A 17,734-nucleotide genomic window follows, 5' to 3' on the forward strand; every position below is an offset into this window, starting at 1 on the left:
TAACATTTGGATGACTGGTATAAAACAAGTCCAGTCCCTACTATTACTCAATATACTCATATAGCAAACATGTACATGTACTCTCTGAATTTAAATTTATATGATATGTTTATATGTTTTATTCTAATTTAAGTGGCCTTTTGTCTTTAACCTCTGTGAAGCAGCTCTGTGACATACCTCCTACTCTGGCATTTTGCTATATTAGACTGTTCGGTCCACAAGATTAAAAGACTGTGTTTTATTCATTTTTGTGTTCCCGGTAGTTGGTTCAAAAGAGTTGTGATTTACTGAATAAATGCTTTTTAGACCTTTTATTTACAAGTTTACTATAATGGAGTCAACGTTAAATTGACAGCACACTCTGATAACACCTACTTTTTAAATATCATAACTTAAATTATCATTTTCCCAATACAGGATCCTCCTAAATGAAAAAAATTAAAAACTCCAACATTATAAGGAAGAGAAAAAAATAGGTTAATCTAACATCTGTGTTTCCCCTGGAGAACAGCTGAAACAAATAATGTACTTTCAATCACTTCTACACCTAGAGGAGCCAAGGTTATACCTAGAATTTGGTGGACTGGACTGTCAACATTCCACTGAATTCTATGCCCTTCCAACCTAGTCTGAACCTTACCTTACTGGTTTGTTCTCATGTGGGAAAGCTTGCCATTTTTAGAAACTGGATATACTAAGAAGTCTCTAGTTCTGGTGTTAAGAAATTAAATATTCTGTTTTTCTTTGACTGGTGAATGGTGAATGTATGAAGGGAAGCAGAGGAGATGGAAAAGAATGAATAGTGTTACTGCAAAATATTATTAAGAAATGTTTTATAAAATTGCAGGTAATTTTCTGCTATTTAAAAATAATTTGTTGTAAAAACCACTACCCCTGCTCTGGATACGTGCCTTCTGGAGGTTTCCTGGTCCTGGTGTGAGAGTGGTGATACCACAAATAGGCTCCTTTCTGTAGGGTGTTAGATATGCACAATGGGCTTTAAGTGGTGTCCAGCAAATATTTATTGCTACTCTGAGACCCAAACCTAAGTATGTTAATGGAACTCAATGCTGGCTGATGGTAAGCCCACAGTAATATAATATAAACTACATTTTCAAAATATTGAACTGACTCAAAAATTTATAATACATTTGATGTAACTGTCTTCTTCTTATATTCTAGCTTCAAATTTAAACGGTGTATATAATATATAGCATTTCATTCTTCCAGAAAATGCTATGCAAGCTTGTACCACTTTTTAAATGACATGGCAATATTTCATCGCTATAGATTCAGCAACCCATCTTTGATAGAGGGTGTTAATTAACATAACAAGTCTCTACACATGATGTAATCCATGCTACACTAGAATTAATGATGTATTTCCAGCCTGACCTCAAAAGACAAAATTATTTACTGGTGTTTAAAAGATCCTTTAAAGTTAATAGGAAATGCTGACATCAACACTACATTGAGCATTACCATTTCAAATTCTTGACTTTTTGAGTCAAAGGTTAAAAAACATCTGTTAAGAGATATTTGGATTACTCTCTGAAGGGTTTTGGCAAGTTTCATGCATTGCCGCAGGAAAGATCTTGATTTGAAAACTCAATAGCCAGATTTAGACTTGGTTAGTTATTCAATAGAATATTGGCTTATGAAATTCATTTTTAAAATTTTTAATGTATACTATAGGTTTCTTCTAAAAAGGATTTAAAAGGCTCTTGATTAAAAACAGAAGCAGCAGAGGCTTAAAAATAGATTTAAAGATGAGTTATTAAATTACCTGTGTCTTGTTTACAAAGGGCAAAATTACTAATTTACAATCCTACGGGTATAATTTTATAAATGCCAAACTGCTCGTTAAAGAGGTTTTATTTTTGAAATCCACATGATAACTGCAACAATCTTGACCAATTTTGGTCAAAAGCCAAAAAGCCTAGATAAGTCAATATGCTTCCTTGAAAAGGAAACATCAAAAGACAGGTACACATACGTGTGTGGGTGCATGGGGACATACATATGTAAGCAATGTGGACAGAAATACACTCTCAAATGTATCAGGTGTTTAAGTATTTCTCAGGAAGGAAAATATTCATGCAGTTGATATTTGTAATCACGAGTCTATTTTCCCTGCTTTGATTTTCTAATTTAGCTTTACATAGCATTTATATATTACTCACTTTATGCTGATCAATGAGAGTCCGGAGAGCATCCTCATCATCTGGGAGGACACCATGGAAACGCAGGGTTTGCTCCGCCTCAGCCAGCCACTCCAAGAGGGCATGTACCACCGAGTGGAATTCCTCTGCCTAAGAGTTCACACACACACACACACACACACACACACACACACACACACACCCCAAACAAAATTCCCAAATATGCCTGTTAGCACAATTTACAAAACTGTATAGTGGATTCATCCCTTCGATGAAAAAAAAAAGTTTTAAATTTAATTGCTTCATTACTCCCATTAAGAAGACAGCAATACACATATTTTACAAGAAAACACTTAATATATTTTAAAAAGCCTATATGAAGAAAAATTTACCACTTTAACAACTTGATTTTAGATGAATGGCAGTCCATCATACTTCCAAGCTGAGACATTACTCACGCAGCACTTCTATGTGAAGATTAGAATGCCTCCCTCTAGCAGTAATTTAAATTCGTGAGGGAGGGTGGGAGAAGGATCAAGGCAATGTTGCTATTAGAATTTCCTTCTTCAGACTGTCCTGATTGAGACACGAGGGCCTCACAATTTTTTACTAGAATAGTTCTTGTTGAGGTTTCAATACTTTTCCCATTACACCCAGCTCTCATTTACATGGTTTTTACCTGACGCAGGGCTGCTTCTAACCGTGTTTGCTTTGATATAGAAAGTGCACACACGGTCTCCCAGCGTGTGCTTAATTCCTGCATCTGGACCTTGACCCAGGAGGAGTCATCCCGACTGCCTTCTATGAGTTCTCGGGCTGAGCGCTTCAGGGCCTGCACACTGCTGGTCCTCTTCCCCAACTCTTTTTGGAAGGCCTAAGAAGACCATATTTTGAAAAATTAATTTTAATTACAAAACCAAAACAGCAACACATACTGTTTGAGATATATATGTGCACATAACATCATGTAAAGATATCTAAGACCTACAGTTTAATAACCATATTTCTGGCAGCATCTTCAGAAGATAAATGACACACTGCTCCTATTTGAGTACCATCAAGAACAGTCCTGTATAAATTTGTTCAGTCCTGTCACATTCTCATGAGAAAACAAGATAAGATTACCTTATTTTAAAATGACATATTGGATTTAAATAATGGCAGCCAGCCTTCATTATTTCAATTTCATAAAACAATGCAACAAATTCCTTTTCTTAATGATTCTTTAATATGGTGTCCCAATTCCTCTCAAATCACTAGTGTGAATGTCAAGTGGATGCTGGCTTTGGCACTACTCTAAGAGATGTATCTAAGAAGCTAACAGAGGACTAAGCAATCTTGATGTGTGTACCACGGATGTCTTAGAGATAATGGCAGGGAATTCCATAGGAAGTTGGCAGATGGTCTTTTATTCCTATAACACTCCTTGGTCTTTCATAATATCTTAGGTACTAACTCATAATGTCAAATTTTAGAGGCTGAAATCCTTGTCTTTCACCTTAGAGGAAAAGCTTCTGGGTTTGCTTTTTTGTTTTTTGTTTTTTTTCCTGCCTAATTTTGACAAACGGATGTGCCAGGAATTAAATTCATTTATTTTGGCCACAGACTGATCTAAGAAGTGAGCCCAGAGCTCTTTATTTTTGATCCAAGAGTCTGTGTATGCAACTAGATCTTTCAAACATTAATAACCAATATTCTGTCACAATAAAATTAATGTGTTTTTAAAAAAATCATCATAAATGAATATTACCATTTGGCCATATCTATAGGTTTCTATTCTGATACTCAGATCATTCACAAAAGTGAGCCTATCACAAAAGTGATTATTTGACTGATTCAACTCTAACAGTTAAAATGAGATGTGCCTGCAGAAAGACACAAACACACACGTATACACCAATACACACATTCACACACAAATAAGCACACATGCAAATGGTACAGTATCTAAATATCCCATTTATGATAGGACTAGTCCAATAGTTTTCAGAAGACTTTCCAAAGCATTTTTGCATACTTGAACTTCTTGAGCCTTCCAGTTGTATTACTAATGCTAAATGATTAATTCATTCTTGATGACCTTTAATATATAAAAGATCTGGCAATTACCTAGAATAGTAAATATTTAGATAGTGAGTTTACAGAAATGGCATTTATGTAAAAAGTAACATTACGCTATTCATTACTCATTGAATAAATGCCAGGAAATAGAGAAGTTTGTATTAACCATACACACAACATTTATTTCAATATAAGCAAAGCCATGTGATTTTTAAATTTTTAACTTTTGTAGACCTGACCAATGTTCTTTATTTATTCTTTTATTTTATTTTAATTTAGTTTGTTTCACTTTTCAGGTGTAACAAACTCTCTTATGGGTATAATGATAGAATAGAAAGAAAAAAGGGAAAATAAATATGTAATAAGACTTTTAAAAAGAATGGTAAGATCAAAATAGCATAACCAATATAAAGAGAACATTATAAATGGAATAAGTTTCCTGAACTCAGATACTAGAGAAAAGAAATACAAGATGAATTTAAGTAGAGTGATGTAAGATATTTTTATATAAAGTCAACTCCAATACAACTATTCTACATTAGTACTATGCTTCATATTGTTTCCAAGGCTAAGTTGCTTTATATCATTTGGTCATTATTTTGGACCTTACACTTAGTTGGACACCTTGAATATTACCTTTGATTTACATGACATGACAGTTTTACATGCATATCAGGAGATTTCAAGGAAGCCAGTTTTCTCGAAGTAAATAATAATCAAATCCTTTATAGCATAAGCTGCTGACTCATAAACTGCTATAATTCAAGGGGCAAGGTTAAAACAGTTTTGGTTCGGTATTTTTAAAAGCAGTTGGTCATGACCACCATGGATCATGTCATAAATCTACATACTTATGCAATGACTTAGTGTCAGGTCACTGAATGAATGATTTTAAATTTTATTACATAATTGTTTAAGTGCATAACTAAAGATAGTAAAACATTCTTGAAATCTGTTTTAAAGCACCAGAGAATGAAATCACTTTCCAAGTTCTAAAAAGGTTTTAGATCTGGTAATTAAAAGCAAAAGTATTTCACTGACACTAAATAATACTTCCCCATCACTTTTAAAGTTTGCTTCCAGGTTCTGCTCAAACGGACACATATTTCAACAATAAGACTGTTATGTAGTATGATCTATAGTCTTCTGATTTTAAAAGGCTAATTTAAATGGTTTACATTTCCTGTACACTCAGAATAATCAAACAAGATAAAATAAAATGTCCCAGATAACAATACCTTGTGATTATCGATCAGATTCATCACCAAATCAATGTCTCCATGAACAGGCTGGTCTTCTGCCAGCTGGGGTTCAACTCTATATAACCAATCAATGAGAGCCTGTAGGGCATCTGTGAATTGTCCAGAAAATAACAGGGCTTCCTCCAATTTGTTTTGTCTAGGGAAAAAGGTAGAAAAATTGATCCTTCCAACAAAAAACGTCACTCATATATCTGAACATCTAAAATTAATTGATGAAGGTTGAGTGGTACTCAAGAGGAAGAGCAGTATGTTGGTATTCATTGTTGTTTCTTTGCTCTTCTTAGGAAAAAGACAAAACTTTTCTAAACTTTCTTTCTTATTCCTTAAATACATGGCATCTGTTCCAGGAAAATTCCCACCTTTGGAAACCATGGACCCTTCATGTTTCTTCATAAAAATAAGCCTTTTAAACTGTTTAAATATTTTTAAAATTTTGTTTTAGATTATCAGGCAGTAAACTTGACATTTTTTGGTATACACTTCTATACATTTTAACACATGTATAGATTCACGTAACCATCACCACAATCAAGATCCAGAATAGTTCAACCATCCCAAAAATCTTCCTCGTGCTGTCTCTTTATAGACACACCCTGCCCCCGCCTTCAAACCCCTAGCATTCATTGATCCGTTTGTCAGGACTTTATTTTTTTGTCTTTTCAAAAATCTTGTAAATAAAACCATGCATACAACACTGGAAAAGGTATGTAACATGTTGTGGCTGAGGAATTTAAGATTTTTTCAAAACTAACATGACAAAAACTTACTGTGAGTTCCCCAGAACTGAATATAATCTATTTAATCTTGATACTGACAAAAATCATTAAGATTAAGGATCAACGGGAAAATTTGGAAACATGTACAATATATTTGAACTCTACTACTATTGTACTCAATTAAATACTTAAAATTTTTGAAATATGTCTTGGGTTTTCATGGAAATGTAATGAGAAAGAGGGAGATCAGAAAGGGGTAGATGGAGTTGGAAAGAAATGCTGGAGCCAGATCAGTGGTACCTTGCACGTCACATTAAGAAGCCTGTGTTTCAATGCATGCCCAGTAGTAAGTCACCAAAGGGTGTGAAGGAGGGGAATGACAAGATTCCATTTACATTTTTAAAAGACTATCCAGTAGTTACGTAGAAATTAAGTCAAAGAAGTGATAAAAGTGGACATGGGAAGACGAGTCAGAAGCAGTGGGTGTAGTCAAGTCTGAGATGGCAGAAGCTTGGACAATGATATCACTTTTTATTGTAATGAGTAGTTAAAAATAATGAACAGCAAAGACTTCTCAATGCAAGTGCTATGTGTGTGGGATACTTAGGACAAGCAGAAGTTCCTCAGGCAAAGGAAATATTTAAGGTTTCCGAAATGTCCCCGCAAAGCACCATTACTGTGTATTTGAAAGAGGTCTACAGAGTAACCAAACTGTCTTAAAGAACATTTTACCTTTCCACAGATTTTCCACATATGGTATCCCATTTGTCTCTGAGTTCACTCAGCATGTCATCCAGTTTCAGGTTGTCATCAGCCAGGGAGGTTTTCTCCTTCAGAGAACGTCCAGTCCTGTTGGTGGTGTCGTAGACAGAATGCTTGGCTCCGAGTGATTTCTGAAACTCCTAAATATTTAACAAGAAAAAAATGTGAATTTCTTCTTGGGACTAATAAACAGGTAAGAGGCATTAACAGAGGCATCCCTAATAAATGGAGATGAATTATAGATGCTTCCTGACTTATAATGACTTGACTTAGGATTTTTTGACTTTACCATGGTACGAAAGCCATAGGGATTCAGTAGAAACCATACTTCAGTCACCTATTCAATAAAGTACCTAAGATATTCAACACTTTATTATAGAAACAGGTTTTGGGTTAGATGATCCCTATTGTAAGCTAATGTTAGGTGTATTAAATGCATTTTTGATTTACCGTATTTTCAACTTAAAGAGGGTTTATGGGGATAAAAACCCATCGTAAGTTGAGAAGCATCTGTATAGTCTTTCTACACAACTCAATCATAAGCTTTTATAGAGCAGGGACATTGTCTTTGTAGGCCTCTCATTATCATCTTACACCTAGTAGATGTTTATAAATATTCAATAGGAAGAGTAGAAAGAATGAGATAACTGCTACTGAATATACAATAGCAGGAATGAGAACAAAGAAAGGTCAACTTAATGGGAAGCTTACAAACTCACAAAATATAATGGAAACATTAATACAGTGATTCTCAATCCTTGTAGCAAATTAAAATTACCCTAGATAGTAAAATGCTATGCAAATGTACACTTTTCTAAAATAATCTCAAGGTTATAATTACCTAAGAAGTTTTTACGGCCTTTAAAAGCTACATACTTTAAAGTGTTTTAATATGACTAAATTATTTAATTTGTCATGGGTAATAGGCAACTACATCTGGAAATTTCTAAGTAATAGACAACACAATTACAATCACATTATTTCTACAGTTATCCATAAATTTTTTTTCATATTATTCTAAACAGAATGCCAGTGTTATAGAATCATGGTATTGACAGAGATTTTCTTCACAAAGCAGATATACAAAAAATGTTATGGTTGAATACAGGTCACTGTTGCCAAATAGAGACTTTAAAAAGGTAGATATTCTTATTTATAGGACTCTCTAACTTTAATATGTAATATACTTTCATAAGACTACACGATACAACATCCACATTCAAGTTCAAATAAAGCATTCTGTTTTGAGAAGGAAGCTCTCATTTCGCCATCAGAGGGGAAGGAAGGAAGGTGCTGTTCACTGTCACTGTGCTCCCAATATTGAATGTGGCAGCTCACAGGCAAAGCGTGCCAGCAGAGCAAGCCATTCATTAGCCCTCATCTGGCCAGGGAACAGATGCTCAATATGTTTCCTCCCATCCCTCTAATCATGACCTCCTAAGGTTAGACCCACTGATGGAAGCAGCCAACCTATGTGAAGATGATGGCCAGGATTTCCTCCTGATGATGACAAATTTTATATCACCCCAATTTTTCCAGCCTTTTAAAATTACGTTTCAAGCGATAATTTATATGTACATGCCTAAAATTGTAAAACCCTTTGCAAGAATCACTCTCCTTTTACCCACATCCTCATCCTGATGGCTGGTGGGGTCACTTTATAAATAGAATTACATAAAAATCCAAATTCAAAAGAGCTGGGGAGGGTGGGAGGGAATGCTCTTTGAATGTCATGTGGAAGATATAAAATATGATAGGCATAGAAAAGGTAGAAAATATTTAAAAAACAATGTTTCTACATGCTTTTCTAGTCTATATAAACATGTCTTTGGGTACCTTTGAGGTTGGGTGGAATTTTATACGTGCACAAACACAATAAAATATTAATTTACAATTTAGGTACAGGCATCCAGTTTTTCTCACTCTATTGTTTAAAAGAATCCATACCGCAAAATATCTATTACTTTTTACTACAGAATTACCTTCAAGGTGCTATTTTGTCTGTCAAAGAAAGTACAGGAAAAGACAGCTATCATGAAAAACTGAAATGCCAATGTTTAAAACCACTACAAATCCTTTATATGTTTTAGATTGTAGAGGATTTCCATTTTTATTTTGTATGTTTTTCTTTTTAACAATTAACCTGGGAATCATTAGTGAAATGGTCACTGAAGAGTAAAGATATTGCAACATAAGCAACATGAAGAGCAATAGCTTTTAAATTTAATACAGGTTCACACTGGACCTACATTTTTTCTTTAGTGATGAATAAACACGTGATGAAGTAAGGATTTTAAAGTGATCTTGAACTATATAATGAGACAATATGCTCTTCTTAATTATAGACCCACCTTATGTTGTGCAAGTTGTGTTTTTATTTTGTCTGGATCATTTGCAATTTCCAGTTCAGAATCCAAAGACTTTTCTGACTCTTCTAGCCACTCCATAAGTTTACTCCAAGCTTCATGGAACTAGAAAGAAATTCACACCTTTGTCTGAAAATTTTTCAAGCATATTATACTTGAGATCTAGCACAGTTTTAAGACAGAGATTAATAGTGATGAAAATGCTGAAAATTATTATTTCAAAATTTCCACTGAAGAAGAAAAAAGTAATGCTTTCATCAGCAAATTACAAAAAAAGTCTTGATAATGCTTAGCATTTGTGGCTGTGCCCCACTGTCACTTTGTTTTAATTCATTCAACATATCAGCTCTAAAAGAGCCTAGAAAAAAGTTAGGAAGCTACAGAAAGAACTTCTTCCTTATACTTTCTTCTTGTTCAATAATTAACATAAACTCTCAGAAAATGTTTTGTATTTTTGTTGTTGCTGTTGTTTACTGCTGTCTGTTGACAGATCTGGGTTTACTTCTAGGGAATTTAATCCCTATGTTAAGAAAGAGGAACAAAAATGGGGAGGCGTAAGTATAAAGCTTGTAAATTGATTTTTTAAAGTAGCAAAAACAAAAAAGAGGCCATTGCATTCCTATTTAATGCAAAGATAGTTAAACATCTTTATTGCTGCTATCAATATCCTCAAATCAATGCCTGTGCCTCACATATTGGTTTTATATGACTGAGCAGCCACAATATTTGGGTTCTAACACAATGTTATTCTCTTTGGCATCTATAACCTTGCAAACATTCTGGTACTATATATATTTGATTTTGAGCACAGTTTCTTTTCTGTTTGTCATCAAGAACCAGCAGGTACTATTTTCTGATACAATTGTGAAATTGGTTATAAATTATTTGTCACAATAAGCTTAAGTGAACAGATACCTAACAAAAAATTTAGTAATCAAAATTTATTGTATACCAAAGCCCATGAATAATGAAATAACAACAAGATATTTAACAATAAGAGCAGAGTAAGGACACAGACTCACAAAACTGTAAGGGCTCTCTGGAGATCATCTCATTACAAACCTTCATATCCCTCTCACAACTTTAATCAATTTAAACATGGAAAAATGGAAACTAGAATAGACACATGAATTGTGAAAGTCAGAGAAGTATGATCAATATCTGAGCCAAAAACTGAGATATTAGAATAAGAAGAAATAAATAGTAGAAACAGCTAGTCAAGGTGTTAGGTAGTTTGACTCCAAATAATACAGGCTATAACAGTTGGATGGTAAGGTCAATGATACAAAAGCACAAGTTCTGAGGCTGGTTCTGTTTTCAAAACTATTTTTAAGCCATATAAATAGAGGAAATGCTACACATTTGCACTAAAAACAGTAGCAAATATTTATAAAGTTAATTAGACAAAATGAGAAAATAAAATTGATTAAATCGAGAAAGGAGGAAAAAGATGAGCAACTGGCTACTGATATCCAAGAAACATTTATAAACTGATGTTCATAACTCAGGAAATTCCGGCACTACACATGCTATTGCACCACATAATGTGGAGAGAAAACTGTCAGGCTGAGAATTAATACTGTCTTAAAGAAACATTAGAGATTGAGTATATCCCAGTGACTCATTTGTAACACTGAACATTTCACACCTCCCATTCAAAACGGGGTCTATGGTGTGTAATGCTATAACAATGCAATTTGTCATTTCTCAAGCCTTTAAACATTTGTACTGTTAGCATTAAACATTGAAACACTTGACTCATGTGACATCTTTTTGCATCACCCAATTGAGCCTAACTCCTCAAAACAATGGGGTACAACACTAAGGCTAGAAAATTGCAGCTGACTGAGGCAAAAAGTAATTGTAAAATCCTCCTACAATATTACACTAAATTTCTAGTAAAAATCAAATATTTAAAAATATATATATTTGTCAAGCAAGGTAGGTACACCTCTCTCTTCCATGGAGCACAAAGACACACAGAGATGCATAACTTTACCTCTTTGTGTTTAGTCTAGAATGGAATGTTAACAACAGGTAAAGGGAGTAAGGAGAGGAGAGTTCTCTGTGAAATTTGTGAAAACCTCTAGATTAAAATTTTAAAGTGGTCCCAAAAGATTCAAAAAAATTAATTTCAAAGTGAGATGGAGCTCTATTATCTGCTCAAAATATTAGAGAAGAAATGAAGGTCTGTCAACAAGTGTTCAAAGAGGTGGGAAGTGCCGACCAACTCAGACAGAGAATATGCCCCTTCAGAAAGCTGTCGGGAGGGCTACATGTCTGGCTCTCAGCACTGATAGCTTGTGAAGAAAGTCTGGCTTAGGAACTAAACAAAAGGTAGCAATACAATGAAGTATGATGTCTCACTCTGATTATAAGAACGGAGGTCAAAAGGACAAAGAAAAAGAAAACAAACCCAATAAAAAAAAATTCTGAGCTTCTTTCTGGGCCTCAATGATAATAGCCTGTCTATGAAGTCAAGCTATAATCAGTCTTCTTAAGATTAGTCCCCAGGGGCTGAAATTGCTGCCAGGTCAAAAAGTGATGTCAGCATCCAAACTGAGGCCACAGCCCTTTTAGGAAAGAACCACCATGGCACCATGCCATGATTGTTATGCCTAATACAGCCTGTGATAAAAGTACACCCATAACATATATTTCAACAGCAAGAAGTGGTTTATTGACAAGTTCAGAGAATTTTTCTAAAGGGTTATTACCTGCTTGGCTCTCTTCCTTGCATCATCCAAAGATCTTCCTCTCTCTACCAACCGTTGAACCACTTTTTCCCATCGACTTTGTACACTGATAAGTAGATTCTTGATTAGAACAACATCTTGTTTCTGACTAAAATATTTTAGGTGGGTTCCAGTTTTGTCCAGCTCTATTATCTGCTCACGATGAGAATTTACTTCATTGGCAAAAACCTTTCCCAGAAAAAAAGGAAATAAGTAGAAACAAATGAAAATCAGATCAATCTTAAAAATGCTTCTGGTGTCATAAACCTGAAATTATTTTAAAGAACAAACGAAAGCTTTTGAAATACCAAATGCATGCTTTTGACTTTAAAAAGGCCTGCTGTCAGCCGGGTGCAGTGGCTCACGCCTGTGATCAGCACTTTTGGAGGCTGAGGTGGGTGGATCACTTGAGGTCAGGAGTTCAAGATTAGCCTGGCAAACATGCTGAAACCCCATCTCTACTAAAAATACAAAAATTAGCCAGGCATGCTGGTGGGCGCCTATAATCCCAGCTACTTGTGGGGAGGCTGAGGCACAAGAATTGCTTGAACTGGGAGGCAGAGGTTGAAGTAAGCCAAGATCACACCACCACAGTCCTGGACGACAGAGGAGTGAGACTCAGTCTCAAAAAAAAAAAAAAAAAAGCCTGGTGTCTGAAAAGAGAATCCTATCTATTTGACTCACTACATACCTTGTGTTCGTCAATTTGAAATAAGACTGTGTCCAAGATGAGACTTGGCCGAGAAGCTACATTTAGGGTCTGTTCAGCCTGAGTAAGCCAGTTGATGAAGTCTTGGAGAGAATTGTGGAACTCCATTGCCAAGTTGAGAGCCTCTTCCAGTTTAGTCTGCAAGGACAGATTGTTTAGTATGTGATGTTTAAGGGCCTTGGTTATTTTGTTTGTTTCAGTTTAAATATTCTCTGGCAGATTCCTTTCCTATCCCCACTTTATTTATGCATATCTATTAATATATTAACTAAATATCTTATAAATGTAATGGGCCTCGCTAAAATACTGGCAAACCAAAACCCTTTAAGCCTAGTAAGCAGCATCTCACTGTAACTAAAAAAAAAATTAATATACACTAAAGCATGTTTTTGGGAAATTAACCAAAGAACACAATTACTAAATATAATCTGTAAAAAGAAAAGTTGACATTCATACAATTAATTTGGGGACTCAAAATATTATGAAATACATACTTTATGCTCCATCAGTGATGGCATATAATCTTGTATTTCTTGCCTATTGTTTTTTTCATGCAATGTTGAGATTTCTTAGATTGTCAGTTTTGTGGTTTTAAAAAAGTAACAAAAACATATTCATAATTTAATATACATTTTAATCCATTCTCATGAATTTTTAAATGCAAGTACTTAAAAGAATATACACAATCATCTGACTCTCTTGCTTTCCCTCTCTCCCTCACCTATATATATAGTCTTTTGTTTAATTAGATTAAAATAGAATTAATTATTCAATGACCCAGAATTTGAGTAGTTCTTAACATTTAAAAATATAACTAAGTAACATTTGATCTATATATTTATCTATTTTTGAATATATCCCACCCCTTTAAATCTGTTCTCATGTTAAAACAGAATATTATTTTCAACTACCCCATGAAATCTCCAAATATATACAAAAAATGTTTAAACGTAAATCATTGAAAGTTCTACTCCTGATAGCTCTACTCAGAAATAAGGCAAAGTCCAAGACATGAAAGAACTAAAACACTGATTCTATTATATTAATCAAAGCACATACTTTCCTTTCATTGAGTTTGGTTTCCACCGATTCCCATTTTTCTTTCAAGTTATTTATGTCTTGGTCAATATTTGTCTCTGCAGATTTTGGGCATCTTGCAAGCATCTGCTGGCCTTTCTGCATCAGACTCTTATATGTTTCTTCTTTAGCTTCAAAGGCAGCACAGACTTCCTAAAATGAGATACCCTCAAGTTATATCACTTTAAGAAAGTAAAATTTTAAGAGTTCTATTTTTCTAGGTCATCAGTCCCAAGCTCCTCATCATATATTCATCTCCGTTTGCTCTCTCAGAGCAACCCTGACACATTTATACTTTTCACTACATTGAAACAACAATTAAACCTACAGTCATACCCTGTCTACTGGGAAATCTAAAAAATGGTGTTATCATTATCAGACCATTCTGGCATGCTAAGATTTGAAGCAACAGTTTAAATGCTGTCAAGAAAGCTCTCACTGTACAGTAACTAATTAGTTCTGTGAGTTTGGGCAAGTAATTTCATCTCTCTGAGCCTCAATTCCTTCCTCTGTAAAATGAGAGGCTCTCGTAGATCCCTCCTTGTACTATGATACAATGCATGTAGTATTTCATTGGTACGATTTAATTCTGCACTCAGAAAACATACAATGGATAGAAAGTAAATAACCAGCACAGTAATATATTTAAGTTGATTATTCAGACTCTGGAATTATAAGAATCAAACTTGTGGTACTATGAATATTATTCTCATTTAGAACATTTCTAAAGCTTCTAACTAGAATGTTGTATGTATCTTCTATACAGGACATAAAATATTGCTTAAACAAATTCAAAGTTTAAGACCAACAAAACAACAGTCACTTCTCATTTAAAAAATTAAGACTAGTTCTATTTTATTTATTCAACTATAATGTGGGTTAAATCATAGTTCTCACTGAAAGATTATATATTTTATGTCTCACATTTTCAACTTTATACGTTTTAAAACTTGCAATATAACTCATATAAAATTCACTATTATAAGTATACAATTCAGTGTTTTTAAAATTATATTCACAAGGTTTTGTAATCACCACTAACTCCAGAACATTTTCATCACCTCAAAAATTTATTTCTTAAGCTTAAAAAAAAAGCCCTATCTAAATATATTTACAATATCATCTACTAAAAGCTTTAAATCCTAAAGCAAAACTTTCAGATATAGCTAAAAACTCAGGAAACTAATATTGTAAGTTTTGTACTTTTTTTTTTTTTTTTTTTTTTTGAGACGGAGTCTTGCTCTTTCGCCCAGGCTGGAGTGCAGTGGCCCGATCTCAGCTCACTGCAAGCTCCGCCTCCTGAGTTCACGCCATTCTCCTGCCTCAGCCTCCCGAGTAGCTGGGACTACAGGCGCCCGCCACCACGCCCGGCTAATTTTTTCTATTTTTAGTAGAGACGGGGTTTCACCGTGTTAGCTAGGATGGTCTCGATCTCCTGACCTCGTGATCCGCCCGCCTCGGCCTCCCAAAGTGCTGGGATTACAGGCGTGAGCCACCGCGCCCGGCCGGTACTTTTCTTCATTTCTAGCACAACAAAATCAAAAGAACTTTATTGAAATGATATTACAAATATCAACAACTCTTTAGAATGCTTTAAATCACAAATTTAAACTTATTTAAACAGATTTCTATGATTTATTATATAGGGTTGCAAAAGATTCATTTTAAATACCCCACCCAAACTCAGTTTGCTGAAATGGAATATTTTCTAAAAGTAAAGTATTCTAAAGGTAAGTTCTTTGCTTTCAAGTTCTTATATTCTTCTAAATTAACATTTTAAAAATATTTATATTATTAGAAAATAATCCCAAGCATCTATCTGTTCATGAGTTCATTAAACTTATAATTAATGGACACTGTCAAAGCTGTGCAAGTACTTTCTAGGAAAGTAAGGAGCTATCTGGAAGTTTCTCAGGTTTTTTTTCAAAAAGGAAGATAAGCACTTACAAGTTTAGTCTATTACTTTTCCAGTGAAACAAATAGGTCTCCTGTGGCACTAAAAACCAATAACGACAACAACAAAAACCACATACATAACTTTCTAAAACAATAAGTATACCATAAAGATTTCTAGAAAATTCTACACCGAATTAGTAGGACTTACTTAAACTACTGATGGTGATTGTGAAATAAATATGATGCTACCTACTGTCATAATCTGTTTTATTTCTTTACAACATCTACATGATGGTTACGTCCTCTTCAAATCACCAAATTCAAAATTATTTCCAAATAAGAGCAGTTTTATTAAGATCTTACAACAACATTATATCTCTATTAAAGAGTGTAGATATTGATGTACACTGATCTATTTCTTTTGCCAAATTTCTAAGTACTTCTACTTTTATCTCCCAAGATAATAATCATCAGTATTTGAATATTTTTAAAAATTTCTGATGTAAATTCACAAAAGTAAAAAATTAGGGGACTCTTTCAAAATCTGAAACACTGTTTCCTCTCAGAACTTCTAGTGCTGAATTATAATGGAATATCAATTTAAAATGTCAATAAATCCAAAGTAGCCTAAATTTAATTTCTCAGTCCCCATTTCTATGAAAGAAAGCCCACATTTCAAGTCTCATCATTTTTTCCTCATCTTTCTTAGGAGCCAACTGTGTCACATGATCTAGGTAGGAACAGCGCACAGGTACAACACTCCAGACTGGACAGTTAAACAGAAGCCTCCTCTTTGTGTCTGTATTTGGTGTAAGTATGAAGTTGAAGATAAAGCTCTATCACCATTAAAACAAACAAGGAATTTTTTTTTTTTTTTAACAGAACAAGAGTATATTTTCTAACCTTCCATGAAACCAAATGAGACAATCATGCTTATAACAATAATTTTAAGTCATTCTGATTATTTTGGTGGTTTTTCTTTACACTTCAAGGCACAATAATTTAATAATTTACACTGTGTTATATTACCACCCATACAAGCTTATTTTGTGGGGGAAGGTTTGTGTCTAAAAAGTGTCTAGAATTCTAAAACATACTGACACACTAACCTTTGCGGCACTATTCACAATAGCAAAGACTTGGAACCAACCCAAATGTCCAACAATGATAGACTGGATTAAGAAAATGTGGCACATATACACCATGGAATACTATGCAGCCATAAAAAATGATGAGTTCATGTCCTTTATAGGGACATGGATGAAATTGGAAATAATCATTCTCAGGAAACTATCGCAAGAACAAAAAACCAAACACCGCATATTCTCACTCATAGGTGGGAACTGAACAATGAGAACACATGGACACAGGAAGGGGAACATCACACTCTGGGGACTGTTGTGGGGTCGGGGGACGGGGGAGAGATAGCATTAGGAGATATACCTAATGCTAAATGACGAGTTAATGGGTGCAGCACACCAGCATGGCACATGTATACATATGTAACTAACCTGCACATTGTGCACATGTACCCTAAAACTTAAAGTATAATAATAATAAAATTTAAAAAAAAAGAAATAAAGAATGGGTTCTGACTTTAAAATTTTAATCAATAAATGGTGTGTTTCTAACATGTATACACAGTGATTTCTGCCATAAACTATATCTTTAAAGCCTTCTCCCACGATTTATGTATTGCCAGAGCCCATATAACACGGTCAGTTTGTTATTCTGAGGCTAAAGCTGTAGGAAATACTTTGCTTACCATATGGACATTAAGCTGCTCCTTGGCTGTTTCCGGTAAACCTCCCAGCGGTTTAGATGCCAACAGATGACGCTCCGTGTCAGTCAGCCACTGCTGCAAATCCTCAATTTCGCCATGGAACCCTTTGGCCTGAAGTAATAGGGAGTTTTAAGTTGGGGCCATAAACACTGTCAGTTTCAAGCAGGAAATAAGCTTCAAACAATCCCAGCCTGCTAAGCCTCTC

The 17,734-nt window shown here is 34.5% G+C and overlaps 1 protein-coding gene across 35 annotated transcripts in view; it reads right to left on the minus strand.

The window, feature by feature from the left end:
* Nucleotides 1–17,734, minus strand: part of DST (dystonin) — a 497,218-nt gene that overhangs the window by 21,633 nt on the left and 457,851 nt on the right. For all 35 annotated transcript variants that reach the window (XM_016955718.3, XM_063812480.1, XM_016955699.4 and 32 more), the window contains 9 exons: nt 17,512–17,640; nt 13,833–14,003; nt 12,756–12,911; nt 12,047–12,253; nt 9,315–9,434; nt 6,934–7,103; nt 5,462–5,621; nt 2,842–3,036; nt 2,184–2,312 (listed from right to left, as the gene is read on the minus strand). In XM_016955718.3, coding sequence (XP_016811207.2) covers nt 2,184–2,312; nt 2,842–3,036; nt 5,462–5,621; nt 6,934–7,103; nt 9,315–9,434; nt 12,047–12,253; nt 12,756–12,911; nt 13,833–14,003; nt 17,512–17,640 — 1,437 coding nt within the window. The remainder of the gene's footprint in view (nt 1–2,183; nt 2,313–2,841; nt 3,037–5,461; nt 5,622–6,933; nt 7,104–9,314; nt 9,435–12,046; nt 12,254–12,755; nt 12,912–13,832; nt 14,004–17,511; nt 17,641–17,734) is intronic.

The sequence above is a fragment of the Pan troglodytes genome, chromosome 5, assembly GCF_028858775.2.
Source record: "Pan troglodytes isolate AG18354 chromosome 5, NHGRI_mPanTro3-v2.0_pri, whole genome shotgun sequence".
In the NCBI taxonomy this organism is placed as follows: domain Eukaryota; kingdom Metazoa; phylum Chordata; class Mammalia; order Primates; family Hominidae; genus Pan; species Pan troglodytes.